General features: G+C 36.9%; 2 protein-coding genes across 10 annotated transcripts; one reads left to right on the top strand and one right to left on the bottom strand.

Moving 5' to 3' along the window:
- Positions 1-313: 313 nt before the first annotated feature.
- cirbpb (cold inducible RNA binding protein b) lies at positions 314-11693 on the top strand. Of its 9 annotated transcripts, none has more exons than XR_014628544.1 (8): positions 314-455; positions 1103-1212; positions 1301-1407; positions 1914-2025; positions 2223-2430; positions 2535-2593; positions 4810-4900; positions 5068-5314. XR_014628544.1 is itself a non-coding variant. In XM_084417952.1 (7 exons), the coding sequence occupies exons 2-7, from the start codon at positions 1113-1115 to the stop codon at positions 11586-11588; spliced, it is 621 nt and encodes a 206-aa protein (XP_084274078.1). In that variant the 5' UTR covers positions 314-455; positions 1103-1112; the 3' UTR covers positions 11589-11693. The 9 variants fall into 9 exon arrangements, 4 of the variants coding, with proteins under 4 accessions (XP_084274078.1, XP_084274077.1, XP_084274080.1 ...); XR_014628545.1 differs by having other exon boundaries at positions 1914-2031; XR_014628543.1 differs by lacking the exons at positions 4810-4900; positions 5068-5314 and adding an exon at positions 11554-11693 and having other exon boundaries at positions 1914-2031; positions 2223-2432; positions 2530-2593.
- On the bottom strand, positions 6471-8364 carry LOC311296270 (granzyme-like protein 1). Its single transcript, XM_084417950.1, has 5 exons — positions 8182-8364; positions 7933-8089; positions 7361-7481; positions 6916-7149; positions 6471-6815 (listed from the first exon to the last, which is right to left on the bottom strand). Exons 1-5 carry the CDS (start codon positions 8234-8236, stop codon positions 6615-6617), a joined length of 768 nt encoding a protein of 255 aa, XP_084274076.1. The 5' UTR covers positions 8237-8364; the 3' UTR covers positions 6471-6614.
- Positions 11694-14211: the final 2518 nt, after the last annotated feature.

Raw genomic sequence — 14211 nt, 5'->3', positions numbered from 1 at the left:
ATACAATGCTATATTTAAACAGATTCTAGGCTACTAGTTCAAATTATAGTAAACACATCATACCAGTAGCCTATAGAATAAACGAGCATTGCAATGTGGCATATAGCCTACATCCAAATTATTATTATTATTTTATTTTTTTTACATTGCAAAACGTTTTTAAACAACAGTACAATTCTTCATTTTGCTTATAAGATGGTACGGATTAATTTAAGACATTTACGTAAGATTATATAAAATCTCTCTTTGTGATCGAGTAATATATTTTAGTGTAAGGGTGACAAAAGGTATTCTTTATTCATGTGACCTGTGACGCGACGAGATTTGACACGCCCCCAGTGATCTGCAGTCACGTGAAGCATTTAAACTGGCGCCATTTTCTGTGCCCGGTCTCATTCTGCCGCAGTCGGCTTCGCGTTCTGCAACCTTCCTGTGTGTTCGAGAAAAACTGTGAGGTAAGGAATACAGCTTCTTCTTTTTTCTTCATCAAACGTTCTTTCTATGTTAAAATGAAGTGTTATATCCTGTTGCTGCATTATATTGATGTTTAATTTGTAATTCTGTGTAATTTGTCGTATATAAGCGGTTTTTGCGTATTCCGAGTCTTTACAAATATTTATTTTAAGTATTTTTTTGTTGTTATTGCTGTTTTTAATTATAATGTCTCACATGCGGTATATAAATCGTTTTGGGTCAGTCGGATTAGATGGCTTTCTTTGTTCATGTTGTAGCTCAAAAGCTCTTCGTCGTGACCTAGTTACACTGACCCACTTTTTTCAAAGCTAGCGCGTCTAATATTGAATGGTTATCTTCAAATCGGCTTTGCAAATGAATTTAGTCGAAAATCTGACACTATAGAGTTAAAACGGGTTTGGAAAGATTAAGCGTTTCTTTGTGGCAAAATGGCTGCAGCACGCTGTGAGGAAGAGGAGGGGATGGGTAGAAAATGGCGCTTCCTTGTTGCGCACTTTGAACACGATGCGTCTGAGCAACTCGACGAATTTGCCTCCATTTTACTTCCGTTCGGGCCTTTTTTTATTTTTTCATGGTTTTAACTGTTTTTGCGTGGTAATATTGTAAAAAAAAATATCTTTTTCTGCAGAATATTAATCATGTCTGACGAGGGAAAGCTCTTCATTGGTGGTCTGAGTTATGATACCACGGAACAGTCTTTGGAGGAGGCTTTCTCCAAATATGGAACAATTGCCAAAGGTTTGTGTTCACTTCAATTCAACTAGTTTTTTTTTTTTAAAACACCCTTTACAGCTTTATTCATGATTACGTGCTGCTTTTGTTTTAGTTGATGTCATCAGGGACCGTGAGACCGACCGTTCCAGGGGCTTCGGCTTTGTTACGTTTGAAAATCCAGAGGATGCAAAGGATGCCATGGCTGCAATGAATGGAAAGGTGAGGAGATTGATTGCCATTAATGACTAAACCTGAATTTAGCCAAATGTTAAGTTTTTCTAAACTCATGTTTTAATGGTGGCCATTTTGTTGCCTGCTGATTTTAGTATATTTAACATTAAAATTGTAGTTCACTCTAAAATAAAAATTAGTATTACCTTCAAGTTGTTCCAAACCCGTTTCTTCTGAACATAAAATAAATAATTCTGGTAACCAAATAGTTAATAGCCAAGTTAATAGCCATTGACTTGCATAGTATTTTTTTTTATATACTATGGAAGTCGATGGCTACCCTCAGCTGTCTGCGGTTACCAACATTCTTCAAAATATCATTTGTGTTCAGCAGAAAAGTCATGCAGGTTTGAAACAACTTGAGGATGAGTAAATTATGACAATCTAAATTTTGGGTGACCTATCCCTTAAAGACCAAGTAATAAGTGACATGAAATTCATTAACTGGGTTGGAACCTAAAATACATTAACCATAAGATGCATCTTTCTTGCAGTCTGTTGATGGCCGCATGATTCGTGTTGATGAAGCCGGCAAATCTGGTGGACGGTCTGGTGGATTCAGAGGCGGCTCTGGAGGCGGCAGGGGATTCTTCAGGGGTGGTAGAGGTAGAGGTTGGTATTATACTTGCATATGTTTGCTACCAGATGGCTACATTTGCATTTGAAGTGGTCTTGAAGCCATGTAATTATCATGACAAAGCTAATGGTCCACCATCTTGAATGTCTTTCTTGCTCATGTCTTGTTGACTTTGTATGCAAATGTATTTGAAGGGGTTTTTTTTTTTTTTTTTTTTTTTTAACAGGTGGTGGAGGATACAGTGGAGACAGAAGCTACGGTGGCGACAGGAGCTATGGTGGAGACCGCAGTTATGGCAGTAGTGATAGAGGCTATGGTGGAGGGGAGAGAAGCTATGGTGGAGGTGACCGTTCATACGGTGGTGGCGGAGGAGGAGGATACTCCAACAGGAGTGGAGGGTACTCCAGCGGCGGCAGTGGGTACAGGGATAACAGGTGAGGGATCTCTTACGGTTGGAATGGTTGTGCAGGAGGAACAGTTTTTTTGGTCATGTAACCGTGAACCCCTTAAATATGGCAAATATTACTTTTGGTTTTAGGAGCCAGGGGGGATATGACCGCTCTGGCGGATCCTACAGAGACAGTTACGACAGCTACGGTACGTATTGCTTGATTGATTACTAATTTTACTAGTCAACTGCACCAATCTGCACCAATAGATCTCAGGCCACTGTGTTCTTAGAATAATGTCTAGACCTAAGCAGAAAGAAAACTGCCATTTCAACTTTTGAGATCAGTCAACTTGGTTGCTTTATCATGGAATTGCTGACCACAATCCTAAGAGTCACTTTTCAGTATTAGCGACTAAAGTCGGTTTGTGCACTTGATCAGAATAGTCAATTCTGATAGTCAATAAGACCTTGTTCGAAAAGAATCATATCATGGTGTCAGTTCACTTTTTGGAAAGGATGTTCACAATGCTCCAGTGCCTTTACACTCTTGCCTACTTCTTGTCCTCAGCTTCACACGAGTAAAAAAAAATCCTGATTCCAAGATCCATCCCTACTACGCTGGCTGTATTTAAAAAGATGCGCTCTTCGAAGACCTTTTTTTTTTATTTTTACTTTTTTCTTTACGTTTTGTGTTCTGGTTCAAATGTTCTATTAAAGACAGACTCTCCTTTTTTACCGTGTCAAGTATCCGCAGGATGTTCCTCTCATTTGAGGAGCTGCCTAAAATCCATGAGCATTCAGTTACTATAAGAATTTCAAGCCTAGTGAGGCTTCCTGTATCTGCCATTTTTTTACCTTGCGATTGTTATAGATGCTCACAGGGGGTTGAAATTGTCTTTGTTTTTCTTTTAGTATGTGTTTAAGAAATTGTCTCTGAAACCATGCGTGAAAATTGACCTGTCCAACACAGCCTGATAGCTTCTAAGACCAATTTCCTCAAATATCTTTGGACCAATTTCTTAATATCGGCTCACTGAAAGTGCTAGGGGCATTTGCATTTAAACTGAATTTTAAAGCGGCAAGCTTCGCCATCAGAAAATATTCTAATCCGATCCTCCAGTAGAAGCTTGATAAGCTGTGATGTGCTCTTTATGGCTCCTTGCCACCTCCATTTTGTGATGCATTCCTTTAGTGAAGCAAGGCAGGCATGTTGCGTTGGAGTTGTCTCCGGCAAACCTCCTTGATGTTGCTAAAGATTTGTAAATATTCATTATCCAAAGAGTAAACCACTTCAGCGGGTCATTGAGCCTCATGTTAGGACTAATGACCCACGGTACTTTGCTCTTTGCACAGTCTAAATTTATTTTTAAAAGTATGCTCTACTGTGGACTGAACTTATCCTCTTAAATGTCAAGGTTTTGTTCCTTCTTGGAAAGAAATGTGCTCTGTTTCTGTATATCAACTCCTCAGAATCCTTTTTCTTTTTTGTATTAATCTGGCTTCATGAAGCCCATTAAAAAAATGGTTGGAAACTGCTCTGATTTCTTTTGCCTCCGATATTAATCTCAATGCAAGCCAGATGAATGTTTTGGAATGGATAGCTGGGAATTTAGCTTCTGGGATCTTCAATGTTCATATAGGAAAATAAAATTTAGTACTTGTTCAGCAAACAAATATGAAGATGAAACGTTGCTGTTATGGTATAGCAAGCAATGGCTCTGTATAATGCTTCATTGGATCCAAGAGTTCTCTGCTAGCAAATTCGGAAATCAACAATGTCCTTGGAGAATGAAGTGTTGTGCCTTCCGACTCAAGAATCCTGAGATGAAAGCTGCTCTCTTGACTAGGTCATTTGTGGAGATAGGCCTGTAATGTGAGGTAAAAACTTTTGCTCTCCTGTACGCATCCTACAACAGTTCTCATTGTCCATGTTTTCTTCGAATATTGCCTCGACCAGTGATCTATTACGTCTGCAGAATCTAGTCAATCCTGTTCCACATCTTCCCCCTTTAAAAGAAAATAACAAGCTGCATGACTCGACTACTTTTTATAGTGCGCTCGTGTTTGGTGGAAAGTACCTCAAGCCGCCCTTCAGATGAGATGTTTAAGTCCCTGTTCTGATTGCAATTTTTTTTTTTTTTGTCTGCACCCACTTTAAAGACTCATCTTTTTGTCACCAATGTCAAAACCAGACTTGAAATTTGAGATGTAGCCTTTGCGTCGCCTCATCGTCTTTTGAGTGATTCACTATGGAGTCCCTATAGAAATGCCTGGTCCTTTTTCAACATTAGTTTTGTGTGAATTTCTTGCTTGTTTAATCTAGAAATGCAAATCTAGTTTCTTATTTAAAAACTTTTAAATGCATGGTTCTTACAATTGTTGTCCCATCTACTATATAGTAAAATATGCTTTTATTTTCCAGACTGATGCATTGGACGTGTTGCATTTGAGAACTAGCGGAGGAAGCTAACCTTTCAGATGAAATGAATTCATTTTCATGGTAAAAACGAGAGGTATGCGGTTTGCTTTTAAAATCCACGTTTAATTTAATAACTACTAATTTCAGTAATGTCCAGATAATCTATTAGAATAGAAATGGGTGTTTGAGTAACATTTAACTTGCTAGTTTCTCTCTTGTTTTGATTTCTGACAAGATGTTTTTATTTTCTTTCTTCCCCAGAGCTCATGGAAAGCTGTTGTGCTGATGAACCCATCTCTCCATAAAGCAAGGAAAGCGTCAAAACACTTGCTAGAGACGAACAATCGATCGTCTAGATTGAAGTTTGTGCTGTATTTTGCTGAAAGTGGTTGTGACAATGGTAATGTCAACCAATAAGGCTGATTGTTACAAGGTGATGCAGTAGAAAGGTGTTCATTTTAAAGTCTTGAGAATGACCAAGAAGTTCAATAAAGTTTGTTTACACTAATTTGTTCAGTATTTTGCTTTACAAGTTTATTAGCGTAGGTTTTTTCCCTTGAGGCTATTTTAGCAGTGATATACACTTTGACCACAAGGTGGCAGTGTTGGCCAACTACAGTAGTGGTTCTCTACAGTTTTGACTCCCAAGGCACCCCATTTAAATCTTATTTTACCAGATAAAAGATTTTTACAAACTAATATTACTTAATTTCTCCCAGAAGTATTTTACAGCTTTTAGGGGTAAACTAAATTTAATCAAAGCCCATGGAGTTTGATTGACACCACTCTTTCAGATCTAGAAGTCACATATTAGTCACATAACCTTATCCAGGTTTGATGACCAATAAAAGTTTGGAAATGTCTTAAAATAATAACTTTTGTTTATAATGCTTGTTTTTAGAGATGGAACAGTAGGAAATGTCATGATTATAGTGACTAAAATTATCATGGTTATCTATCATTGTATTATGTTCTGGAAATGTTCAAGTACCTATACACAAAACAAATTATGAGTTATTTTTTTATTGAAAAACGACAAAATTAGCAGCACTTTGTTTGCGTAAGCATTCTATTAACAATAGCTGTATTTTAAATTAATTGCGGCATAACATGTTATCTACCAACATTATCAAATAAAGTTTTGACTTAAGTTATAAAATGATAACTTCATTTCTCAGCCTTTAAATACATTTTTATTTTAAAGAGATGAGTTAAAATTATAGGTATTTTATCTGCACTGTAAATAATTCTAAATAACTTTAAAGAATTTCGATTTTTAGACTGTTCATTTTACATCAACTGGTTCAAATGAACAGCTTTGCATAATTCAGCCCAAGTTTCATATTGGTCAGAACAAAAATGGTAGAAAGGCTCACTGCCTTCCGCCATGATTTTTAACACTAAATGAAGCCTATGTTACATTCTGCGCCTGCGTGAGACTTACTCTATATTGCTTAATGCAAATACAGTTTTAATAATTAAAATATGTAACCATAATGCTAACCCTCAGGGATTTAATTCTGGCTTATCTAACTGGTAACCAGTTCATTCCTACCATCTTAAGCCCGCCTTGGAAGTTTGAGGCTCCCTAATGGGCTCCGGCCCTCTGGTTGAGAACTACTGCATGAATGCTTGGTATATACATTTTAAACAGACAATTAAATGCATATTAGACTTTTGTGAAAGTGACAAGCGTAAGCCTTTATTTTAAAACTGCACATTTAATGTTACAGATGTGCTGAATGTTGTAATAGTAAAACCAAACATGGATGATTGAACTCATATTGAACCAAACAACTTGTTTTGAACTAAATGAGTTTATCCAGGTTGCCCTTCCATGTTTCATGTTGCTGCTGCAGAGTAGGTGGATTCGTGCTGTCATGAATCCATGGAAGGTATTGGGAAATGTCAGTGTATCTTGTGCAGTGCTCTCCATTTGACTCCTTTCTGTAATAAGATACAATTCCATGAGCAACATCTCCACAAACAAGTGGACCCCCAGAGTCTCCCTGTGGATGATATCATTTGATTATTAGTATATGCAGAATGCACTAACAATACACCATGGATAATAATTGGTATTAATTCAAGTGATGCCACTTGAAATACCTCTGCTGGTCCAGTCGTTCCCTCGCTGCACAGAGTGTCGGGTGTCCCACAGTTTTTAGAGTCCATCAGAGTTACATCTGCTTCTTTGAGGACCCTTGATGGAGGCCCACGACTGTAATCCTGCAAGCCCCAACCCAAGACCATGCAATCCTTTAAGATTGCATGTTTGGGATTCTCTTTTTTTGGCAAGGCGATAGTCTCCACAGTTTTGCTCAAAGTTGCATTGGTTTTAAGCTGAAAGGCAAGGTGCAAAGTTCTACATTTCTTTCTATGTTTTTCTGTATTTTAAAGCAAGTATTGATTAGATTTTTAGTATTTATTAGATTAGATACAAGTTAATTAGATTTAGCCAAATGCTATTCTGCAAACATCAGATTTCCTGTTATGAAAAGCCATTTTTCAAAGGCGTGATGCCAATTATAAATGGTTCAACGTTATATATTACCTTTAAAAGCATGATGTCATAACCTGGTTTATTGCTGAACTGTGGATATGGAATTGGATGAACAGCTACACCGTCAGGTAAAAAGTTGGTGTCATTGACGCCTAAATACACCTTAAGATGACTAAAGATGACAACAACAAAATAAACAAATTTACAAAAATATATTTTTCAGGTAACACTTTACAAAAAGGTTCATTAGTTGAACCTTTTTGCATTGCTTATTGTTAGTTCATGTTACATAAGCAATACACGCGTTACTGTATTTATTCATCTTTGTTAATATTATTTAATAAAAATACCGCTGTTTGTTCATGTTGGTTAATGCATTTACTAATGTTAACTAGTACAACCTTTGATTTTAATAATGTATTAGTGCATGTTGAAATTAATATTAACTAATATTAATAAATGCTGAAGAAGTATTGTTTATGTTACCTAAGGTTAACTAATATGAACCTTATTGTAAAGTGTTACCATATTTCAATACAAAGATATTATCCCATTTATTGTGGAATTTGAGGCAGGTTGTATACCCTTTCTAACTCCAAAATATGATAATTCATTTCACCAACCTTCCTTTACAGTGGGCGGCTGTCATCACAAAATCCTCTCTTACCAAAAAACCACCACATATTGCTTCGGTTTTAGAGTCACGAATGTAGACCATGTAGGGTCGACTGTGTGGAATGGAGACTTTACCGCCAACAATACCATCTTGCATGGAGAAACCTAAGACAGAGTTTAGTTCTATTAAACAATTCGACGGCATATTCTGAGAAACAAACTTTTTGTAAATACATAAGTAGATTAGATGTGATCACCTGGAGTGCAGGAGCGCAGCAGTAGCAGACTAGTCATATGCCAAAGGATGCTCATTGTTGACAGCTCAGTCACACTCGGTATGCACCACAGAAAGGTTGTCTCCTGCTTTTATACAGAGTCAAGAGACCCATACCCGGAAGTTAACTGTAGAAGCTGCAGCATGCTCTGTACATGATCATAATTCAGTGATTATCATCAGCTCTCGCTGTCTGACAACTCAAACTTGGGTGATAACATCAGAAAGTGCACACGATCAGTGGAATTTCAGTATCTGTAATTTAAGCAACTTCTGGTACCTCTGGTACCAACTTACAAACTCCCTTTGACCCCAGAACAGCTGTAATTCTTTGTGCCACTGATTCAGCAAGACCCTGGAAACATTCTTTTAGAAATTCAAGTCTATTGACATGGTAAGTATCACGGAAACTGCACATTTGTTATGTGAATCTGCCCTTTCTTCACGTTCCAAGGGTACTCTTGTGAGATCTTGAGACTGTGGAAGCCATCGGAGTTCACCGAACCTCTTGAGCATGTGTGCATGCTTTTATGAGTGTTCTTTGCGTTTCCTTGTTGCTCAAGACACAACTCATTCAAGTGTCATCTTTCGCGGTGGAATAGAGTCTCTGGCATTTAACCTCTTCACACTGACTTTTCAAAACTTGTTAATGGTTGGTGTCCTTGCAGAGGCGGAGATTAAAGGTGTTATTTGGTGTGGAATTGTAGTTAAGTAGCTGACAATCAAAGGCTCCCTCTTTCAAAGATGGGTCCTCATTGACGAAAAGCTTGACTTCGCCCTTGGATGTTATCCTTGTCTTTTAGATGCAGATACACTTGTCCAAATGGGTTTGTCCATCTTACTTGTGATATCTAATTTGACAGTTGTTGTCTGGTTTCCCAGATGTACAGCTCTGGCCACTTGGATAAAAGGTGAAACATCTCGACAAACAGAAATTCATTAATCTGACCAGAAAATGTGACTAAAACTGAGAATCTTCGCAGTCAAATGTTATGCATTGAGTTGCACTGAATTCAAAGCTTGCACTGTAAATGCGACTACTGAGATAAAATGGTACCGTGAAGTGAAGTTACATTTACCTGCCTAAATAAATATGCAAACAGCAACCCTAGAGGGTTTGCTGTGCTTGCGTGATCACCCTCAAAGTTGTTCAGCAACAGAGTTCAGTGGGCCAGAGGTTTTGTAGCTCCTTGTAGAGTCCTCCAAAACAGGAAATCCATTTTCATGGCTTTCATTACACGTCTTTGATGGATGTAATAAAATGCGCATTGAACAAAAACGCTGTTTTGAGTACCTCTGAGATTAGCGATGTGGTCACATAGTTCCTAAAGGCTGTAATGCTATATGCTTGCTTTAGCCATGCAAATACGCCAAGCAGTAGCACAGGAATGCCCATTAAGAAACTTCCTACGTCTAGACTGAGGTATGTTCTTCTCATACCTGAACCACAAGACGTTATTATAATTATTGTGAATGAAGCGCAGCCGAGGTTTCTGTGAGCGAGGGATGGTGGGGAACGGGTTTGCATGCAGAAGACTGGGTCTCGAACAGTAATGGGAATTACAGGAGGAGGTTTGGAGAGGCCGAGCAGAAGAAAGGGGGGCAGCGGGGGGGTGTCTAAAAGGACGTTTACCGGCAGACTGTCAGCTTTATTAGAACCAGGGGGTTGACTATGGGATGGTTAAGCAATTAGACGTCATGATAGAAGCAGGGAACGAAACGACAGTTGTAAAAAGTCCATCAATCACCGCGCAAATCACGATTATTAAGAATAAAAGGAAATGACAACAGTGCGCTTCCAAATAAGAAAGTAGCATAACACACTTCGATATCTAGCCACTGTTAAATGAAAATGCATATGAGGATCTAGTCAGATCATGTCACTAGGTGTTTGTGTTAATCATCAAAATCTTCTGGATTTGAATGGTTTCAGTTGATAATGTCTTGAGTGTGGTTCGTGACTCCACAAATGTTCACCGTGATGTGTTGCATCGCTTTCAGGCCCAATCAATATCATTTGCATCGTCTACTCACAAACAGAAGTTGTTAAGTTTATTTTGCAGTTCTCAGAAGATCACCAGATAAAGCCTGCACATGCAATGTTACGTGCCACCGTGGAAATGTGTGAGAATGTGGTTTTGAGTAAGTTTCGATATGTTTTCTGTATGCTTCCCTGAAGCTCATCTCTGTACCAGTCAAGACTAGAAGAGGATAGGAAAGGAGACATGAATTAAGAGGGAAAGATGAGCAGTGACAATGCGTTCCAGACATGACTAAATACCTATTTGTCTGAGCACTAAATCCACCCTTTGGTGCTTCCCCATGAAAATTCTACTCTTTAAATTTATATTTTTCCTACATTATTACTCATAAAATGGATCATCTGTGTCTGTGCTAGTACAAAACAGAGGTGTTTCATTTGAGTGATGAGACAGGGTAGTCTTAAAAGACAAAATAGCTCCATAAAAGTATACGACTTGGGCACTATTGCTAGTTTTCGGAAGACGTAGTAGTTTTTTTGTGAAGAAAAAGTGCAATTTACACCATTATTCATTGACAGTTACTTGAATGCCACTTGAAATTGTATGATGAGCTGTTGATTGTAGCGTAACTTGATCTACTGCCTCTGTACACTGAATTGTTTATTACTGTAATTTATATATGTACCTACTATTTATTTTTCATTGTCTTCCTTTTTTTCTTAATGCTGACATCCAATGTTGCTGTATTTGAATGTTCAAGAAAGTTTGTTTATATCTGTATTATCTGATTTGTTCATAAATCATTCAATAAAGTTTTCTTTAAAGTTTATATTTCTATAAAATACAAAATACATAGAGAAGCCTGATTGGTCCGTGGATTGTACGTCAACGGCGCCGCCATATTGGTCCAGGCAACTTGCCGTAACTCTCATATGTGGACTGAGAAAAGAACCCTGACTATTTTGAGGTTTTACAAACCGTCGTACAATCCAAACCATTTCTCGGGGAATTGCCTTTCACATGTAAGTCTGAAGAGTTGTTTTTGGTTTTATTTGGTCATTATAACATTATGCTGACAACTAGTTGGCAACCAAAGTCAGACTATTAATAGCTAGCGATAACGCTAGTTAGCTTTGAGAGCTGAGGCTTTAAAAAAACTAATATAAACTTCTCTTGAAGTCTGATTTTATATTATGAATTAATCCAAATCGCAAGTGAGTCTTCCATGCATTGCAGTGAGCCAGATGCCTTTGACAGGATAGCTCAGGCTGTCAGAATTACAGATAGCGCTAAACCGTATAATCTCACCAAAGAGCAGGTGTTTTGATTGCTTGTCATCTAATTGGCTCATTTATATTTTTTCCCCATTTTAGCCAGTGGCAACCAGGATAACGTCAAGGAAGACTGAAGAAAGCCTGTCAGTGGACTGTTCTCTGCATTTCCAACAGATGTGTGCACCTCTCCTGCCTATCATATTATTATATGACTTAAACAATTAAATGATGATATACTACTGACTATTTTATTTACTATTTTTATTTTATTGACTATTATTTTACAGTTTGATATCTATATACACTATTTGGTATTTTATTAATAGTTATTATATTACTACTATATTATACTCAAACTCAATTGTATTTTTAGGCTATTATTATTATTAATAATAACATAGGCTATTAATAATAATAATAATATGCTATAGCATGAAAGCGTGAAATTTTACTTATATTTCATACAATTTATATTGTGCTTTAGTTGTACTATAAATGTTTTTCCGCTGTAACTTAAATGTTTACTGTATCCATTAAGGATGATCTTATGATTAGAGGTACAAGCTGTGATATTAATGTTGCCCACTAGAGGAAACCACAGGATAAGGAATCTTTTAAGTCCAATTATTTTCTATCTGTTTCCATCCATTTGAATGGAAGTAGTTCATTTAGTTCATTTGAATAACTATGGTGTACTGACAGTAAGTCTGTGAAATGCTTATAGATCATTAAATGTTTAACTTTTTACAACCCAATAAAACACATTTTTACTATAACATTACATTTATCTAAAGACATTGTTATGGTATGAACAATAAAACAAACATCTGTGTGTTAAACTGAAAGCATAAGATCAGGAGGCCACACACATAAACAAATTATAAAAAATGAAAAGGTGAAGATGCTTCAAATAAATAAGGGTTTGAGCGGGAAATTATCTTTACATTCACTTGAAATTGTCCTGTGACATATTATGACGTGATTTAAGAGAAAAAGCTAAAATGACGGACTGGAGTTGAAGACAGAAAAAGCCATTTCTATGATTAAAGATACCGCAGGGCTGCCAACTCTCACACATTGAGCGTGACACTTTTCACACGCTCTCACGCCACACATCCATTTTCTCACGCACAGACAAATTGCGAAGCAAAGAGGTACTTTTAATATTAAACTAATTCTCAGCTCTTAGATTCCGTCAATTTTATTACGAAATTCAGACAAAAATACGTTTGGCGCTTGTAAATGTGACGTGACAGATCGCTGCGCGCCTCAGTTCAAGTGCACGTGAACCGATCATCTGTTACTTTTTTATTTAAAGATGCAGTACAACTTACCGAAAGTAAACATAATATCGACCAATTAGTGTTTTTCAACCACTGAAAGAGGTCAATATATAACAGCAGGAGAACAATTATGTCACATAACGTTACATTTACCTCAGGAAAGCCATTTAATGACCATAGCATGTTAATTGAATAGAAAAAATAGCTTGAGAGGAGATTTTGCTGAGCACTATATTACATATTTATTATATTTTTTACTTATGCCATTAAATAATTGTTATTATAACAAAAACTGCATTATATTTAATTTGTTATTTTTAACCTTTAATAATACCAGCAGATTAGGCCCTCTATGTTTACAGCATTAGGTGAGATTATTTTTTTAAATAAAATTTAAAATAAACATGTATCCAAATTAGTCAATATTGAATCAAAATCGGAATCAAATCACAAGAATGGAATTGAAATCTTGACATTTTTGTCAAGCAATAATAAAAACTGTATCCTACCAGTCATTGTACAATGTAAACATTGTAACATGTTGTCACTAAACTTCATAAAATTATATTTAGTTACCAAATGTTTTGACAATCACAATTACACTTATTGTGATGCAATATTTGTTTTTACAAAGTAAATGTAAAACCTCAGTTGAAATGTAAACTATTGCACTTTTTGTCCAGAAACCTGTTACCTGTTTACTTGAGCAGTCTTGCCCAGACCAATATGGCGAACTCATTGACATATCGCAGCAATGGTCCAAAGCGGCCAATTAGGCATCTATGTATACAACTATGTCCAGAGAGGACAAGTGAGGGTTTCCTGTAGCTCAAACAGTAGAGCGTTGGCGCTTGCAATTCCTAGGCCATGGGTTCGATTCACAGGGAAAGCAAGAACTGATAAGAATGTAAATGTATACCTTGAAATGCAATGTAAGTCGCTTTGGATAAAAGCATCTGCCAAATGTAAAGAGAGGCTTGTTCTCGCGCGCCAAAGCATTTATGGTTGAGCTTTTGTTTATGTTTGCTGATCAGTGTTTATATGAGAATTAGATTAGTCTAAATTCAATTTGTTCATCATATAAAGTGATCGAGTCTCTTCAGAAAATGTTTACTAAACCGCGCGCTTCATGGATTAGCTTTACAATCTCTTTATGAACTTTTTGAAGTGTCAAAGAAAGTGGTAGTTGCGTAAACTGTCAATGGAGGGACAGAAATCGCTCAGATTTCATTCAAAATATCTTCATTTGTTTTCCGAAGATGAACGAAAGTCTTGCGGGTTTGGAACGACATGAGGTTGAGTAAATACTTTTGGATGAACTAACACTTTGAGTACATCATTCACTATGGCTCCTCTTCTTTTTTTTTTTTTTTTTTTTTGCTTTAGAAGAATCCAAATTAAAATGGACTTTTGTCTAAATCCTCATCTGGTCTCAAATAACATCTGCTGATGCTGTACTGTGTAGACTGAGGGT

Source organism: Rutilus rutilus (genome assembly GCF_951802725.1).
Source record: "Rutilus rutilus genome assembly, chromosome: 8".
Classification (NCBI taxonomy): domain Eukaryota; kingdom Metazoa; phylum Chordata; class Actinopteri; order Cypriniformes; family Leuciscidae; genus Rutilus; species Rutilus rutilus.
Note: the sequence above shows the minus strand (reverse complement) of the source record. Positions and strands in the feature narration are given on the sequence as shown.

Excerpts from the sequence above, each read along its gene's own strand:
- cirbpb (XM_084417951.1), top strand. The coding sequence starts at position 1,113 with ATGTCTGACGAGGGAAAGCTCTTCATTGGTGGTCTGAGTTATGATACC. Across the intron at positions 1,213-1,300 it reads ATATGGAACAATTGCCAAAG|TTGATGTCATCAGGGACCGT; the intron begins GTTTGTGTTCAC and ends CTTTTGTTTTAG. Across the intron at positions 2,431-2,534 it reads AGTGGGTACAGGGATAACAG|GAGCCAGGGGGGATATGACC; the intron begins GTGAGGGATCTC and ends TTTTGGTTTTAG.
- LOC311296270 (XM_084417950.1), bottom strand. The coding sequence starts at position 8,236 with ATGAGCATCCTTTGGCATATGACTAGTCTGCTACTGCTGCGCTCCTGC. Across the intron at positions 7,482-7,932 it reads GCCGCCCACTGTAAAGGAAG|TCATCTTAAGGTGTATTTAG; the intron begins GTTGGTGAAATG and ends TGTCATCTTTAG. Across the intron at positions 7,150-7,360 it reads ATGACATCATGCTTTTAAAG|CTTAAAACCAATGCAACTTT; the intron begins GTAATATATAAC and ends CTTGCCTTTCAG.